Source organism: Sorex araneus, chromosome 3, assembly GCF_027595985.1.
Source record: "Sorex araneus isolate mSorAra2 chromosome 3, mSorAra2.pri, whole genome shotgun sequence".
Lineage (NCBI taxonomy): Eukaryota > Metazoa > Chordata > Mammalia > Eulipotyphla > Soricidae > Sorex > Sorex araneus.
Window position 1 is genome coordinate 157,472,952 of NC_073304.1, and position 17,295 is coordinate 157,490,246.

At 50.3% G+C, this 17,295-nt stretch overlaps 1 protein-coding gene across 1 annotated transcript in view; it reads left to right on the forward strand.

Moving 5' to 3' along the window:
* The window catches only part of PRDM10 (PR/SET domain 10), an 88,717-nt gene extending 72,574 nt beyond the window's left edge, over positions 1–16,143 (forward strand). Inside the window, exons 19-22 of the mRNA XM_055133288.1 lie at positions 1,250–1,390; positions 4,113–4,284; positions 11,642–11,745; positions 13,810–16,143. Coding sequence (XP_054989263.1) covers positions 1,250–1,390; positions 4,113–4,284; positions 11,642–11,745; positions 13,810–14,007 — 615 coding nt within the window. The 3' untranslated portion in view covers positions 14,008–16,143. The remainder of the gene's footprint in view (positions 1–1,249; positions 1,391–4,112; positions 4,285–11,641; positions 11,746–13,809) is intronic.
* The last annotated feature ends 1,152 nt before the right edge of the window (positions 16,144–17,295 follow it).

Genomic DNA, 17,295 nt, shown 5'->3' on the forward strand with positions numbered 1-17,295 from the left:
CAGTCCTTGTTAGAATGGAGGAGGCAGAGCTGTGGTCACTCGTTCTTGCCCACCAGGGAGCCACAAAAGGGTCCCCCCCACCCCCGCCCCACCACTGTTCGTGACTCACACCCAGGAAGTGTATTCATGCTACTCCAAGGAGCTGCCTTGTTGCTTTGAGGTGGTACAGACTCTGAGATGGAACAGTCTCTGAGATGAAATGGAACAGTCTCTGAGATAAGACGGTACAGACTCTGAGATGAGATGGCATAGTCTCCGAAATGGTGCAGTCTCTAAGATGAGATAGAATAGTCTCTGAGATGTACAGTTTCTGAGATCATATGGTCTCAGGAATGGAAGTCACTGCTATCACTAGACTTGAGCTTAGTTTTCTTTTTTCTTTTTAAAAAAATTTTTTTTGTGTCACACCCAGTGATGCTCAGGGGTTACTCCTGGCTTTGCACTCAGGAATTACTCCTGGTGGTGCTTGAGGGACCATATGGGATGCCAGGGACCGAACCCGGGTCAGCCACGTGCAAGGCAAACGCCCTACCCACTATACTATTGCTCCGGCCCCAAGCTTAGTTTTCTTGAGGGAGGGCCTTCATTTAGGCTTTGGAGGAATCAGGAATTGTGGATATTGGCTGTAGGAGTGCACACTGCATGTTGATTATTCCAGGAAGAATCTGTACTTGACCCAGAGTTTCAAAGATTCTATCATACTTCAAGCCACTCTTGTACGGAGTGAGTAACGACACACTGAAAGCAAATCTTCTTTGAACTCCTTTAACTGGTGCCAGGTAGGTCACAGCATTGAGTAGTTTAGGGAGAGACTGGAGGGCTGTGCCTTCGCGTCGATACTAGAAGCTGCAGTTCTTCTCTTTCCCAGAATTCACTAGAGCCTGTAGCTTATGCTGGATAAGCCTATTTTAGTTTGTTTAGGTTTTGGATTCACAACTGGAGGTGCTCAGGGCTTATCCTGTACTCAGGAATCCTCGCAGTGCCCAGAGGGGCCCTATGAGGTGCCAGGGATTGAACTTGGGTTGACCATGTGCAAGGCAAGTGCCCTCCCTGCTGTGCCCTCGCTCCGGTCCTCTGAGCCTGTCTCCGAGCCTTGCTCTTCTGTCACGTCTGCCGGTGTGGATCTCAGTGTGAAGTGTCGCTTTATAAGCTCTGTCTGGCCTCATCAGTCTGTCTGTCTGGATGCTGGGGTGCCTCTGTCTCTGCAAGGCTTCCCCTCACCATCCCTTGGCTCTTGCCCCCTCTCCAGGCCACCTCCCCGCACCAGCCTCAGCAGTCGACGGTGGACGTTGGCCAGCTGCACGACCCGCAGACCTACACCCAGCATGCCATCCAGGTGCAGCACATCCGGGTCACGGAGCCCCCAACCTCGGCGGCCCCAGCCTCCCAGGTACCTGGCCCACAGGCCCCCAGCCCTCAGGCCCCCCAGGAGCAGCAGGGAGGGAGGGTTGTGCATTCTCGGCACAAATGAGGCTGTCTGTTGCTCTCAGGGACAGGCTTGCATTCGGGGGCTCATCCTGCATCTCCTGTGCAGGGGGGCCTGGTATTCCAGAGACGACTGTCCCCTCGGCCTCCTCTGCTGAGTGGTGGGTGATGTGCGTGGTGGCTGACTCATCCCTGTCACTTTGGGTAGTGACTTAGTAGAGTTGCTTTTGGTGGATGAGTGTGTGATGGGGACCAGGCAGCCACCTCCATCCAGCTGCCTCCATTCAGAAACGCTGACTAAGTTCTTACCCCGTGCCTGAAGGAGCTGGGCGTCTAATGGGAGGGTGAGGCCTGTGCCCGCCAAGTCTGGGGTCCCGGAAGGAGGCGCTGTGTCATCAGGGGTGCAGGCGGGTACCCCGACATTTGCTGGTCCCAGAGCTCGTCGACAGACGGCTGCCCCGTTAGCACAGCACAGCGTCAGGACAGGCAGGCAAGGCAGGAGGAGGCTTCCGAGCGGAGGCAGAGACTCTTGGTGATGAGCTGGGAAGTGCATGCGGAGTAGGAATGGAGACTAAGTCGCACGCACTGTGCCAGAGGAAGATGAACTGCAGTTTCTGTCCAGCCAGGCTGAACTAGGGAAGCAGCAGGTACTGCTTCCTTCACTCACTGACCCGCTAGTTGCCATAGAAATCCAGAGGTCATACAGCGTTCTCCCCTGGGTGTCTGTTTTGTTTTGTTTTGGGCCACACCTACAGGTGCTTGGGTCTAACTCCTGGCTCTGTGGTCCGGGATCACTTCTGGCAGGGCTCAGGGAGCCATGTGGGATGCCAGGGATTGAACCCAGGTCGGCCACATGCCAGGCAAGTGCCCTTTGCTGTGCTCTCTCTCCCGCCCTTAGGGTTTCCTCTGGTCAGTGGGCAGGGGTGGGCAACGTGGCTCGCCAGGATCACCCCCTCCTCATGTGGGTGCCACAGCAGGGTTTCTCCCGGCTCCTGCCAGTCCAGCAGAGGTGGCCTCTGTCCCTCCAGACTCCCCAAGCTTCCCGCTGGCACCACACTTGTGCATTTCTCAGGGAGCCTGGGGTGCAGGCTCCGGAAGGACTTGCAGAATTGGCCCCAGGACAGGCCTCCCCCTCCCCCTCTCCCTCCTCCTCCTCCCCCGGGCTCTGTGTGGCTCCTGAGGCCTGCTGAGCTCTGTGGGGACCCTGACTAGCAGCTTGGCTTCGCCCACATGCCTGCAGGAGGCCGTGCCCTGTCCCCGCCTTTCCCTGGCGCTCAGGTACCACAGGAGCAGCCCTTGTCCCAGGGAGAAGAGGAGCTGGGTATAGGGTCATTTCCATAGTGACTGGGGGCTCTGGGCCCCTAAGTGTGGCCTAACAGGGCACACTGTAGACCTCGAGTGAGGACAGGCCCCCCAGAGAAAGTTTCTGTGCTGAGCTTCTGACCCATGTCAATCCCAGGAGTTCAAAGCCGAGTTCAATCCCAGGAGAATCCACAGCTTCTCCCCCAGCCTCCAGGTGTGACAGGTCTGACAGCTATGCTGGCACAAGGGGGCCAGGGAGACAGCTCGGTCCACACTTAGCCCCCCATCACCCAGCACCACCAGGAGCAGTACCCCCACCCCTCGGCCCCAGACTGGGTGTAACAGGCAGGCGTGGCCCCCCAAATACACAAGACACAACAGAAAAAGAAATGCACACGCTTGCATATTAGATGGGGGCGTACTTTCGGTCCATGTGGCGACCGGGATCAGACCTGGGGTTCCTGAATATACAGCGTATGCTCGCCCCCAGGAGCACCTCCCCGTTTCCACACGTGAACGAGCTCTGAAGATGACCGGACTCACATCCAGGTTGTAGTGATGAGTGAGGTCTTGAAGGAAGGGCGGGATTCTCAGGTGGGGCCAGGAAAGGCCTCACGACTTGAATACATTTGTGCTGTTAGTCAAGACACAGAGGTGGGAAATTACGACGTTATGGATATTGTTTCGGTTCTTGTAGGAAATGTTTGGGAAGAGTGTCAGGAAGGCAGTTGAGAGCTGGCTTGAGTGACAGCCTCTGCAGCTTTATTCATAGTTTTTGTGTTTTTTAGGTCCTGAGCTCCATGCCTGTGGTGCTTAGAACCTACTCCTGGCTTTGTGCTCAGGAATGGCCCCTGGTGGTGCTAGGGACCCTCTGTGGTGATGGGGATCTGAGCTGGGGTCGGCGGATGCACAGCAAGCGCCTTGACTCCTCTACTTTCTGGCCCACATCCATAGTTTTGTCTTACGCCTGTGGCTAGGAGCAGGCCTGTCCACTGGCCAGCTGCTCACCCAGTGCACGGCAATGGGAATGCTGGCGCTGGCTTCTGCTGTCACTTGCATTACAGATCAATTTTGTGACACAGGCACATTATTTAGCGTCTGTTTTTCTCATTCTTACGTCTCTGTAGATTCTTAGATTTTCATTTCTCTTCTTAACAAGCTTATTGAACTTTGGGGGACGACTCGTGGGTCCTCCTTTGAAGACAAATCATGATTTCAGAAGACGAATCATGGCTTTCACTCATCTGTTTCATAATCCAAAAATTACTGTCTTGGTCGTGCTACTCCCAACCAACCCTCTGGGTCTCGCCCCTTCCGTCACTGGCGAGTGTCGACTCTAGTTGGAAGCTCCTCATTTCCTCCTCTCGCCTGCTCTTGCCATCCAGGTGGCGGGCCAGCCGCTGAGCCCCTCCTCGCAGCAGTCCCAGCCAGGGCTCAGCCCCTCGCAGATACAAAGCAGCTCGTCGGCGCAGGCCCAGAGCCTGCAGCAGCAGCCGCAGGGCGCCACGGTGCAGCACACCTACCTGCCCAACGCCTGGAACTCCTTCCGGGGCTACTGTGAGTAACTGGGGGGGAGAGGGTCACAGCCGCGGCCCGGCCATCTGGCCGACCCGAGAGCCGCTGGTCCTGATCAGTCTCATGGCCGCTGTCTCTTGACTGTCCTTAGGTGAATTTCAGGACAGAGCTCCAGGCGGTGCTGTGATCCCAAAAGGCCACGCACCGCAGAGTTGCTGGGAGTACTGCGGGAAGGAGGGCGGGCAGGGGCTCCGAGAGGAGGGAAGACGGACGGGAGGTGGGCAGAGAGTCTCGAGTTGTCTCTTTCCTGAGTGCTGGCATAGGTTCTGTGCCAGAACCTTCGTGATACAAGGCAGATGCAGACGCCTTCCTCAGCCACACCACACATTCTCGCCCTCCTCTGGGAAAAGGACAGCCTTTACTTGGTTTGTTTAGACAAGGCAGTTTATTATTTACTTATTTTAAACATTTTTTTTAAATGTTGTGGTACTGCTATTTATTTAGCCAATACGCTGACTGAAGCAGCCATGTACTCCACATTGCTTTTTTTTTTTTTTTTTTTTGCTTTTTGGGTCACACCCGGCGTTGCACAGGGGTTACTCCTGGCTCTGCACTCAGGAATCACTTCTGGCGGTGCTCAGGAGACCATATGGGATGCTGGGAATCGAACCCGGGTCGGCCGCGTGCAAGGCAAATGCCCTACCCGCTGTGCTATTGCTCCAGCCCCTCCACATTGCTATTTTAATAAAAATTTTTTTAATGGAATATCCGTGAGATAGACCATTACAAAGCTGTTCATAGTTGGGTTTCAGTCATACAATGGTCCAGCACCCATCTCTCCACCAGTGTACCTTTCCCACCACCAATGTCCTCTGTCTCCCTCCCACCATCCCCCGACACCCTCTCCCTTGTCTCCCTCTATGGGAGCCACTTTCCTTCTTACTCCCGACCAGGCAGTTTAGACAAAGCGACTGGCCCAGGGGACATAGCTCACATCTAGATGGTTGGTCCCCAGCAGTAAGGCTCTAGGAATGTCCACTTTAAATCACCTTTTCATACTTCTAGTAGCGAGTCTTTAGCTCAAAGAGATTGTGATCTTGTGCACAAGATATGCAGGCAGCTAATTTCTAAGCCTGTGCTTCGTGCTGTGGAAGCGGTCAAAGGTAGACTCCCAGGTGGGGGTTGAAAACCGGTCTGAGGGAGCTGAGGGAGACAGCCTGGGGCGTGAACCAGCTGGCCTGACAGCGTCAGCACTGAAGACGCGGGTGGGTGGGGGAGAGGCAGCAGTCAGCTCTGCGGGAGGACCAGGTGGAGGCCCTGGCAGGAGGGAGGAGAGGACGAATACGGGGGACCTTTCCCCACTATAGATCTCTGGGTGCTGTGGGGCCGGGTGCCCGCCCTACCCGCCAGCTGTCTCTGCAGTCTGTGCTCTCCAGTGTGGCAGCCGCACGAGCACTGAGTGTGGTCTGTGCAGGGGAAGGCACCTACGCCTGCTGATATCCGCAGCATCCGGGGGACTGACCGAGGCTTATGCTCAGCTGAGTTTTGCGGCAGTCAGCGGAATGGCGCACAGAGCCCTGGGGAAAATAGCATGAGCTAGCCTTCGAGCCTGAAGATTCTAGAACTGAATGAAGTTTTGTTTTGTTTTTAGTGGGGTGTGTGTGTTGGGAGGGGGGTGTTCCAGCAGGAGGGGCAAACTTGGCAGCACTGGGGGCCATGAGGTACTAGGAACAGAACCCGGGTCTCCTGCATGCTAAGAATGTGCTGCAGCCAGTTGGCATATTTCTCTGGCCCTCCTTTATTCTTTTTTTTAAAAAAAATTTGGGGGTGTTTGGGGCCATACTCAGTAGCAACTCAGGACTTGCTACTGGCTCTGTGTTTGATTTCATTCCTAGTGGTGCTTGGGGGACCCTTTGTGGTACCAAGGATTGAACCAGCACCAGACACATGCAAGGCAAGCACCTTAACTTCTATAGCATCTCTCCAGCTCCCTTCTCTTTATAGGGGGCCCATGTCCAGCAGTGCTCAGGGATCACTCCTGGCTCTGTGCTCAGGGATCATTTCTGGCTCTGTGCTCAGGGATCACTTCTGGCTGTGCTTACTATTGGGTGCTGGGGTTCAAACCCAGGTTGGCTGTGTGCAAGACAAGTGCCCTACACACTGTACTATAGCTCCAGCCATCACCTTCCCTCTTTATCTTTTTTTTTTTAATTGAATCACCATGAGATACAGTTATGAAGCTTTCATGTTCGAGATTTAGCTGTACAATCATCAAACACCCATCCCTCCACCAGTGCACACTTTCCACCACCATGTCCCCAGAATATCCGCCCCCGCCCAATCCTAGTCCTCACCCTGCCTACATGGCAGGCAATTTCCCCAATCCTCTCTCTACTTTTGGGCATTATGTTTTGTTCGAATTTTCCCACCACTATTCAAGCCTGCCTGCCGGGGGCAGATGCTAGATCATTTATTGTCCATTACTTATTTTGAATATCTTGGGTGCCGCAGCCACCCGCTTCTGGAATGCTAGACCGTAAATGGTTGGGTTCCAGAGACATTTCTGTGGGGCACTAATCCATTTGGGGATTCAGTTGGGCATCTCTGGACCAGGGCTGTTGGTGTGCTAAGATGGCGCCCGGAGGCACATTGTGGGCTGGCAGCCGGTCTGACGAGCGGGCGTGGAACTGGGGAGGGACAGCCTGGCACCTCTGCCTCCATGTGGCATGGAGATTTAGTCCTGGAGCCCACATACCTGGGCCTTGCTTGTGGAAGCTCTTGGTCTCTGGGATTCCATTTGGGGTAGGCGGGGAGACTGCACCTGCTCCATCTGGGATGCCCCAGTGAAATTGGCTCAGTATGGGGCCCCGAGAGATCTGAGGTTCTGTGATGTCTTCCGGGACTCACTGCTGTCTCCGGCTTTTGATCTCTTTTGAGATTTATTTATGGGCCTCTGAAGCAAGGCCAGTAATAGAGTTTACAGGGCGGGACTGGAGTTGGTTTGTGGGGGTGACTGCCAGTGCTTCTTTGTGTATTGGGAAGGTAGCCCACCCCAATTCTGAGAAAGCCTGGAGATTTCAGTCACAAGACCCGCTTACCAGAATTTTTCAGCTGATTATATCTTGGTGAGGTCCGTCCTGAGATGGTGGAGTCAGGCTGGGGGCATGGCAGTGATTTTGGATTATGGAAGCATGTGGCTGCTGGGGGCTCTGCTTGGGCATGAACAGGCCAACCTGCCCCCCTCCGATTTACCCCAGTCTGTCCAGCCATGCTCGGGTCCGAGGTTAACTGTGGCTTTTGGTCTCTTTTGAGATTTATCTATGGGTATCTGAAATGAAGCCAATAAATGAGCTTGTATAGCTGAGCCAGAGGTGATTTGTGGGTGTGGCTCCCACATACCTAACTTTTGGCCATTTAATTTCTTGGTAAACTTGGCCCCAAGTTGTTGGGGTCTGGCCTAAGGCACAGTGGCAATTTGGGGGTGTCTGGAAGCCTGAAGTGTGTCTGGAAGCATTAGGCTGCTGATGCACTCACCCCTCAGGTACAGGTTGACCTGTTGGCGGCATCATACCCTCTCCTCTTTTAGTTTTTAATGCCACTGAATTCCTTATTACCATCAGTTGTTAGCCTTCATGCTTCTATGATTGTGTCACAGTTTTTATTTATTTTTTTAAAATTTAGTTTTACTTTCATAAAGTTCACAATAATTTATTGCATTCAATATTCCAACACCAATTCCACCACTATCACACCTTCCCACCACCATTATTTTGAATTTTCCCAACCACCACCCAAGCCTGTCCCAATAGCAGGCCCTAAATAATTTATTTTGTATTGCTTGTTATGATTCGCTAAAAATGATCCAAAAAAAAGTTTTCTTAGAAGAAAGTATATGAAGATTGTTGTATCTCACCCTGAAGACATTAAGCTCTTTTATAAGAGATTACTAATATATTGTTACAGGTTGAGCCTTGTGTGCTAATGTATTTTAAATCGAGATCGGTTGTCTTCTACTTTACTTCCCATCCAATGTGGTGTGCTACTCCTGGTATATCACTAATGTAGAGTATGAGAGGTTGCTCCAGGAATTCTAATAGGGTGATATAGCTGGGGTTGAATATTTAACTAGATGGTGACTTTAGGGTCCAGAGGCGTTTTGGTCACAAAAACCAAATACCTGAGTTTTTCAAAAAGTTTATGGATGAGACTCATCCTGAGCTGTGGAGATAAGCCGTGATTGGGTGATTGGGCTCTGTAGGTTTTTGGCTGCTGGGGCTCTGTTTGCGCAGGGGCTGGGTTCACCCCCCCCCCCGGGTGCCCTGGATGAGACTCAGTCTGGCACAGGGTCTAGAGGCATCTCTGCAGCTTGTTGATCTCTTCCAAGGTTTGTGAGTCTCTGGATCATTTCTGGCTATTAGTTTATATGGCACCACAGGCATTTTGTGGGTGTGTCTGCCAGGTTCCTAGAAGAACAGGGAGATGGGGGGAGGTCACCCATCCCTGACTCCATGAGAGCCTGGAAATTTTGGTTACAAAACCTGCATACCTGAGTTTTTCAAAAGATTCATTCATGGATGAGGCTCTTCCCGAGCCTGTGGAGATCAGCTGGTCTCACTGTTGTTTTTTTTTGTTTGTTTGGTTTTGTTTTATTATTATTATTATTTTTATTTATTTTATTTTTTTATTATTATTTTTAATCACCATGAGATACAGTTACAGAGCTTTCCCGTTGAGTTTCAGTCATACAATGATCTATCACCCAACCCTCCACCAGTGCACATCTTCCACTACCAAGAACCCCAGTATCCCTCCCATCCCACTGCCTCTATGGCAGACAACCTCCCCACACTCTTCTTTTGTATTGCTTGTTATGATAGCATAAGATGTCGTGCTGCTGCAAGAGTGGCCGCATGCTCCTGGAACTCCAAAATCCCAGATAATTAGGGTCTGGAGAAATCTCTGCAGCGAGTGGTGCACTTTAGAGATTCCTTTGTGTCTCTGGATCATGGCCGCCAAGGAATTTAAGCAGCAGTTGGAGGCAGTTTGTAGGCGTGGGCTCCAGGGTCCCATGGGGATAGGGGAATGAGAGGGACCAGTCTATCCCCTATCCCTTGGGGACTGGAGTTTGCCATCACTGAACCTACGTACCTCCAGTTCCCATTGGGTTCTGGAAGTTGGCAGCTGCCGGGGTTTTTAGGTGAAGGTGGAGGGATGACGGCTGTCCCTGTCTGAGGCACCCTGGTGAAGTCGGCCTGGCTTAAAATCTGGAGGCATCTCTGCAGCAGCTGCTCAATTCGGAGATTCTTTTGTGTGTCTCTGGATCATGGACCTTGTAACCATCTTTTCCAGAGAAATAAACCATTGGCATATGCCTGACAGGGTGCACTGCACGCCCACAGTGCACTGCACCACTGGCCCTAGCTGTGTCTTTTGATATCTTGAGATTTATGGGTCTCTGAAATAAGGCCAATAAATGAGCTTGTATAGCTGAGCCGGAGGTGGTTTGTGGATGTGGCTCTCACATACCTAACTTTTGGCTGTTTAATTTCTTGGTAAACTTGGCCCCAAGTTGTTGGGGCCTGGCCAAAGGCACAGCGGCAATTTTGGGGTATCAGGAAGTCTGAAGGCACCATCAGGCTGCTGATGCACTTACCCCGCAGTACAGGTGAACCTGCTGGTGGCACCATACCCCTGGTCTCAGTGTTTTTAATAGCTGGTTCATTCACACTCTTGTCACCTCTTGGAATGACCATTTAAAGTATGTCTGGGAACTGGAGTGATAGCACAGCAGGTAGGGCGTTTGCCTTGCACGCGGCCAACCTGGGTTTGATTCCCCGCATCTCATATGGTCCCCCGGGCACCGCCAGGAATAATTCCTGAGTGCAGAGCCAGGAGTAACCCCTGTGCATTGCCAAGTGTGACCCAAAAAGAAAAATAAATAAATAAATAAATAAATAAATAAATAAATAAAGTATGTCTGTTGACCTTCAAGATATCAGGAACCATTTCTGGTCTGAGAACTGGATACTTATTCCACCTTACTTGTTACCTTAACTGGGAAAGTGAAGAGGGAAGCAGAAACAGCTCCGCTTACCTGTGTCTTGTCTGCCACTCTGGGCTTTCCCAGCCTGGGATTGGCCAGATCCCTCTCATCGTGATGGTGTCACAAGGGGTGCTTGACAGCCAATCAGATCACAGGATTTTTGCAGGTGGTTGGCTGAAGTCTTTCCTCACCCTGCTGAGATGCTTGGGGACAGGTTGGGGCAGGGGGCTGGAGTAACGGTCCATTCAATGTGAGCTCTGAACAAGGGTCACACTTTGTAAGGTTATAGAGTTTCTTTTCAGGTCTCTGTTTTCTCTCTGCAAGTGGCAGCTCATGTGTTGCAGCAGCTGGGTTGTCTGTTTGTAGTGTCTCCTGTGCTCTGGACTATGTTGATGGTACCTGTTAGCCGTTGACTTTTCCTGGGCTCCCTTTTTTTCCTGTAGACCTAGGACTAGATCACATTCAGGTTCAGTGTTCTGCCCGATGGCTTGTTCTTTCTCTTTTTTCCTTTGCTTGGTTATTTCATTCTTTTTCTGTTGTTTGCTTTCGGTTTTGGGGCCACACCCAGCAGTACTCAGGGCTTACTCTGGCTCTGCACTCAGGGATCACTCCTGTGGGGGACCGTATGTGGTACCGGGAATTGCTCCTGGGTTGGTCGCATGCAATGCAAGGGCCCTTCCCACTGTACTATCGCTCTGGCCCTGGAGAAGGCATTGTTTCTGGGATCGTCCAAGCTGACCTCAGAGGGCGCATGTGTGTACCTTGGTGTACTCACATTGATGTCTCCAGCTCCTTCTCGACGCTCCCAGGGGCCCACCTCTGGCCAGTGGAGACAGTGTCCACAGGGCTCTGGCATCTTTCCTTACACCCCAGGACCTCATATGGCTTCTTGCAATCTGGGCTGTACACGTTCTCGGCTCATCCGACGTTTTCTGCCTCTTGCGTAGAGTCTGCCATTTCCCCGAGAAGCTCTGGCTCAGATGGTTGGAATTACATGCTAATCCAAATAGCAATATAAAAAAATTAAAAGACTGAGCTAAGAGGGAGATCTTTGCAGCTTGTCTCAAGGTCTGAAGCATTGGCGTGCTTGTCTCAGTGGGCCCTGGGAAGCCACACTGAGGGCCACGTGTGGTTCCTGACATTCGTTGGCTTTTTCCTAACCTTGTAGAACCCATCCTTATTTTTGAGGAAACCTGCCCCTCTCTCAGGAATCTTCAGCCCCACCTCCCCACACCCCCACGGCAAACAGATGCGTCTGTGGGAAATGTCGAGGGGGCATGTGGTCACTGATATTTATTTCTGCGTCACGCATCTAACTCTGCAGCCCCGTAACACTGGACATTTCCTGTTTTTCAGCGTCTGAGATTCAGATGATGACACTACCTCCAGGTCAGTTTGTGATCACAGACAGTGGTGTGGCCACTCCCTTGCCTGCTGGCCAAGTGAAGGCCGTCACTACGGTAAGCCATGCCGGGAATGGGGGGCTGCTCCCCATCTCCCTCCCCCATCTCCTACTCCCCAGCCTTCCATGCCTGAGCGTCAAGCACCTCCTCCGTCCCATAACTTCCTGAGGGCTGGACCACAGTGTTCTTAGCTTACTGTCTGTTCCCAGTAGAGAAACCAACCAACCTACTTTCCTCCCTTTCTCCCTCCTTCTCTTCTTTCTTCCTCCTTCCTTCCCTACCGCCTGCCTCCTTCCCTCTCTTCCTTCCTCCCTCTCCCAACAATTCTCAGCCATCTGGCCTAGCAGTTCAGTCTAGGGCCGTAGACATGGTGCTGAGCAGGCCCTGTATTGCCTAGGACGACCAGGGGTACCCCAGTGATTCATGGGGGCCTTCAGAGCTTTACCCAATCCTTAGGGGATCATGTATTGCCAGGGAACAAATCAGGGAGGGCTGCATGCAAGTCATGCATATTAGCCCTCTCTCTCTGCAGACCCACTCAGGGGTTGCTCCTGGCACTGCGTGGGCACCTTGCTATGGTAGGGTTGGAACCCAAGCCTTCTGCGTGCAAACATGCTCAGCTTTTGGGCTACACCTTGTGGAATTCAGGCTCAGTGCTCAAGGTTCAGTCCTGGTGGTGCTTGGAGTACTATATGCAGTGTCAGGGATCAAGCCTGGGCTTCCTGTGTGCAGAGCCTGCAGTCCTGCCCACGGAGCATCTCTCCAGCCTGGTCTTTGTCTCTTTATCCTCTGTACTTTGCTCAGGATCTGACACACAGCAAATGCTTGAGAAATATTTGTTCAAAAAAACAGAAGACAAAAAAGGAAAGGAAAGCAAAGAATTTTTCAAAATATTCAGTCAATATTACTTTGGTCCAGAGCCTATTTACTCGCTCCCGAGAGAGAGAGAGAGAGACAGACAGACAGACAGACAGACAGAAGGAGAGAGAGAGAGAGAGAGAGAGAGAGATGGAAAGAATCTAAAATAAATAAGGGGCCAGAGGGCCAGAGCAGTAGTATGGGGCGGGGGGCTGCTTACTCTGCACATGGGTGACCCTGGTTCAATGCTCGGCACCTCCTATGGTCCTCAAGCCCCTCCAGGAGTGATTCCCTGAGTGCAGAGCCAGGATTAAGCCCTGAGCACCAGTGGGTATGGCCTCAAAACCAACAACAAAAATAAATAAAAATTGGACGAGAGAGATTGTATAGTGGGTAGGGCACTTGCCTTGCACAGGGAGAACCCAAGTTCTATCTCCTGCACCCCATATATTCCCCCAAGCCTACCAGGAGTGATCCCTGAGTGCAGAGCCAGGCATAAGCCTTGAGTACTGCCGGGCATGATCCTGAAACCAAAATAACATAAACAATGACTTAACTTAGCTACATAAGTTTGAGAACATTATATGTTCATTTATGTTAGGTTTCTGGTCTTTTAAATTCTGCACCCCAGAAACCACCCACTTTAGTTACCGATCTCAGTATTCCTTGTATGTCCGTCTTTTGGGCCACACTGGTGGTACTCAGGGCTTCCTCCTGGTCTGTACTCAGAGATCACTCCTGGTGGGGCCTGAGGGACCACTTGGGGTACAGGAGATTGAACCTGGGTTAGCCACTTGCCACGCAAGCGCCCTGCCTACTGAACTGTCACTCTGGCCCATGCCACAGTCCTCTTGCCATGGTCCCCGGCCCCACTTCTGCCTTTTTAAGATGTCAAATACTTCTCTGGTCCATTTTGTAGTAAGTTGCGATTCTGACTCACAGAACAGCAATCCTCTTTTATGACTTCCTGAACTCCTGGGGCAGCACAGAGACACATGTGTCCTTCACCTTTTACCAGGGTGACAGTCCCTGTGCTTGGAGGCTCCCAGTACCATTTGGGCTGACTGAGTGCTTTGGTAAACACTTTGTGGCCCACTGCTGTGCTGAATCCATTCTCTCCAAGGAAGGCCTTAGGGACAGCAGCTTCCATAGGTGCCTGTCCTGGTGTCCCCTGGCGACACTTCTGTTGTGGATGCTCGCTCAGGAGTGCTCACCTGCCCCTGCGAGGCCGCAGGTTTCTAAGGATCCTTTTTCCTGCTCTAGGGGCATTATGTGTTGTCAGAGAACCAACCGGAGTTAGAAGAAAAGCAAGCTGCTGCCCTCTCTGCTGGAGTCCAGGTTCAGCCAGCTGCACCCGGTGATTTGGACCCCCAGAGCACGCAGCCGCAGCCCACGCAGTTCATCATCACCACCACCACGAACGGGGATGGGGCTGGCGACGTGCAGCTGGCCAAGCCCTGACTCCACCCCGCGCCCCGCCCCCAACGCATCATGTCTCCCGTCTCTTCTCATTCCAAGGCCAGAAGCTTCGGCCCCTGCGAGCTCTTTCTTTTAAGATCGATCATTTACTCCAGAGTTTGGAAACCAGTTTTGACACTCATGCAGACAACCGGGGCATACGTTACCAAGGTCAGCTTTTTCTTAGGAGCTCTTGAATCCGTAGGAGTTTCTGCCGCAGAAGGGAACTCTCTTGGGGAAAAGCAGATTTCAAGAGGAAGTAACTTTGCCTTGCTCTTGACGATTTTTTTTTTTTTTGGTTATTGTTCTGTTTAGCACAGTGATAAGCCTTATTTTTTCCTTTGTGGAAATATGAAGTGGTGTATTGTGTTTGTACCAAAGGTCAAGAAAGGATGTGCCAAGTCTGTGGCCACAGGACTTCTTAACGCCAAGCCGTGACACCAAAGGAGAAGGGGCGTTCATGGGGGTCTGCTTCACCTCGTGTGTTTGAGTTTTCAGTCATTTCACAAAAGGAGCCAAGTGAAGAAGAACATTGAAAAATGACGAAACAAAGATTTGACAGTGATCTTCAGAAAGGAAAAAAGCTGTCATCTAGATTTTTCTTATGGCTGGGTTTGGTTTGGGTTTTTTTTTTTAAGACTTGCCTCTGGGGGACGGGCTGCTGTTGGGCTGCTGGCCGTATCTACGGCGGAACCTCATGCTCTGACTGATCTTTGTTTTATTCCCCAACGGTGGACTCTCTGTAAGAGAAAACATTGCTGGATGTCAGCAGAATTTCAACTCCAACATTAAAACTTTGCCACTCTGATTGTTCCTTGTGTGAAGGAAGAGGTGCTAGGGCTACAGGTACCACGGAAAGACACTGAAATCACGACGTAGAGGAAGCTCAAGCCCTGGCAACGCTGTCTCGTCCTGTTCCCTGCCGCAGAGGAGGGTGAACCCCGGCTCTTCCTTCTCGAGTGTCCGTCCAGTCGCTCACAGCAGTCCCCGTAACTTAGTACTTTCAGCGCTGTTTTAAAACGAATGTCCTGTGAGGTCGGGTGGAAAGGTGGTCCTCTATTTCTTAACAGTTCTCATTCATAACCAATTACAAGTCATTTGTCCTTTCTCTAAGATAACTGACCTCACACCTCGGTGGAAAAAAATGTGGGGGACCATTTTATAATGTGTTAAAAAGACTGGATAGGGTTCTGGAAGAAATCCAATCTTTCCGAATATTAAACTATTAGTTGGAAGAGGAGGGAAAATCTGCCTCAATAATAGTTTTCCTTAGATGTATTCTTCTCTGGGAGTTGTGCTAGCTATGAATTAAGTGGGGAAAAATATTTCCTTTCTACTGTACATTCCAATATATACATAAAACATGACTGAAAGCAATATGTATTTTAACAACTTTATGTGACATAGTAGCACATTTTTTAGAATAACTGTTGCATAATCAAATTTTATCACACCAGAACAGAAACACCTAATTTCAGTTTCAAATGAACTGAACTCATTTTATTTACATTTCAGGGCAAAAACTGGTTCTATAAAGGAAGAGGGAGAGTTGCTTCTTTCTGTAAAGATACTTTCCTGAAAAGCAAACACTTCTGTTGAAATAACTTTACTGATACATAGATTTTGCACTTTATTTCTTGAGATCACATTCATTTAGTTATCCCTGAAAACTTGGGCACTAGGAGAATTTGAGAAAGTTACTTGGCCAATGTGTAGAAACTGAAAGTGGATCCTATTCTCTTTGGTAACAAAGAGGTAACATTGATATTTTCAATAGAAAATACTGTCCAGGACACAACAGAGACTCAGGGTCCCCAAGTCTCGCAATGGAATATTGTAAATATCCTGAGGGTATCCAGTTTAAGAGACTTGCTTCGTGAAAATACTAGATTTTTCCAAAGGTCTTGTTTTTATATCTTAAAGTTGACCCTTGTTGGGTCCTTTTGAATTGGAACCAGCAAGGTCCCCCCACCCCTGGGCAGAACTTATTAATGAAAATGAAACTCCCACTAAATGAATGTTCATTTTATGCCAGTGATTTCAAGTTTTAAAATACTCAGAAGAAAGGATCGTGGAAGGGCTTTGTCTCTGCCCCATCTAAGTGTCTAAGAGTGTGTTTGTGTGTGTGTATGTGGGGTATGTGGGTGGGTGGGTGGGTGTGGGTGTGTGTGGGTGAGTGTTTCTTTTTGCTTTGGTCCTCAGACTGAATAAGTAAAGGCCCTAAACATCCATTGCTATCACCAAGCAGGGAGGCAGGTGCAGACAAGCCAAAGAGCCTTGCTCTGAGCACCGGTGCTCTACAGATTCATTCCAAGGCAATCGAATTTCCTACCAAGCTGGGCTCGAAGCCCCGGTAGATTCCGAGTCTTCCAGCGACCCATCCGGAAACAATGTCTGTCACCCATGTTTATATTGTGGCTTCTCCCAAGACCCACTGGCACTGCCTCTCCCTGTCAGTGCGGGGACGATGTTTCCAGGCAGGTGACATACAGGTTTTTACATTTTTCAGTGTTTGCTTTGTATCCACAGAAATAGACATTTCGTCATGTATATTCCTGTTGTTCTGGAAATGCCTGTTATTTTGATCTTCTTGGATTTTTCCCGAAATTTAGAATTATCTTTTCAAATAACTCTCTCAGATGTCTAGGGCAAAAAAAAAAGCACTTGATGAAAGAGGCTTAAACTGGGCCACAGGTTGGAAATGTTGACCCTCTCCTGTTATTTAAATGTGAACATTTATTGTATATTCAGTGAGTTATAGTGTTAATAGTCTTGTGCTACTCAGCAGGTGTAAAAATTAATAAATATTTTTTTTAATAAACAATCATCCTCGTTCATATGTGTGAAGCTTCAAGAGCTACTGCGATTGTTTTTTTTTTTCCTGATGTTTCCCATAGGAGTAGTCCTGGGCTGAGTATTACCATCATTTAATTAATTTGGGGAAAGGGCACACCCATTGGTGATCAGGGCTTACTCCTGGCTCTGCTCTTGGGGATCACTCCTTATGGGGCTTTGGGACCATATGGGGTGTGGGAGATGGAACCTGGGTCTGCTTGGTGCAAGGCAATGCCCTGCCCATTGTACTATCGCTCTGGCCCTTCACCAGTCATTAACAAAAGAAAAAAGAACAGCAAAGAAGAGGGCATATGGTCCTGCTGATTGAACCTGGATGGTTAGCTGCAAGGCAAGTGCCTTATCCACCATTCTATGGGGCTCCAGGGGCCTGGATGGTAGGGGGCTACACCGGCTGTGCTCAGGGACTATATGTAGTGCTGGGGATCTAATCCCAAA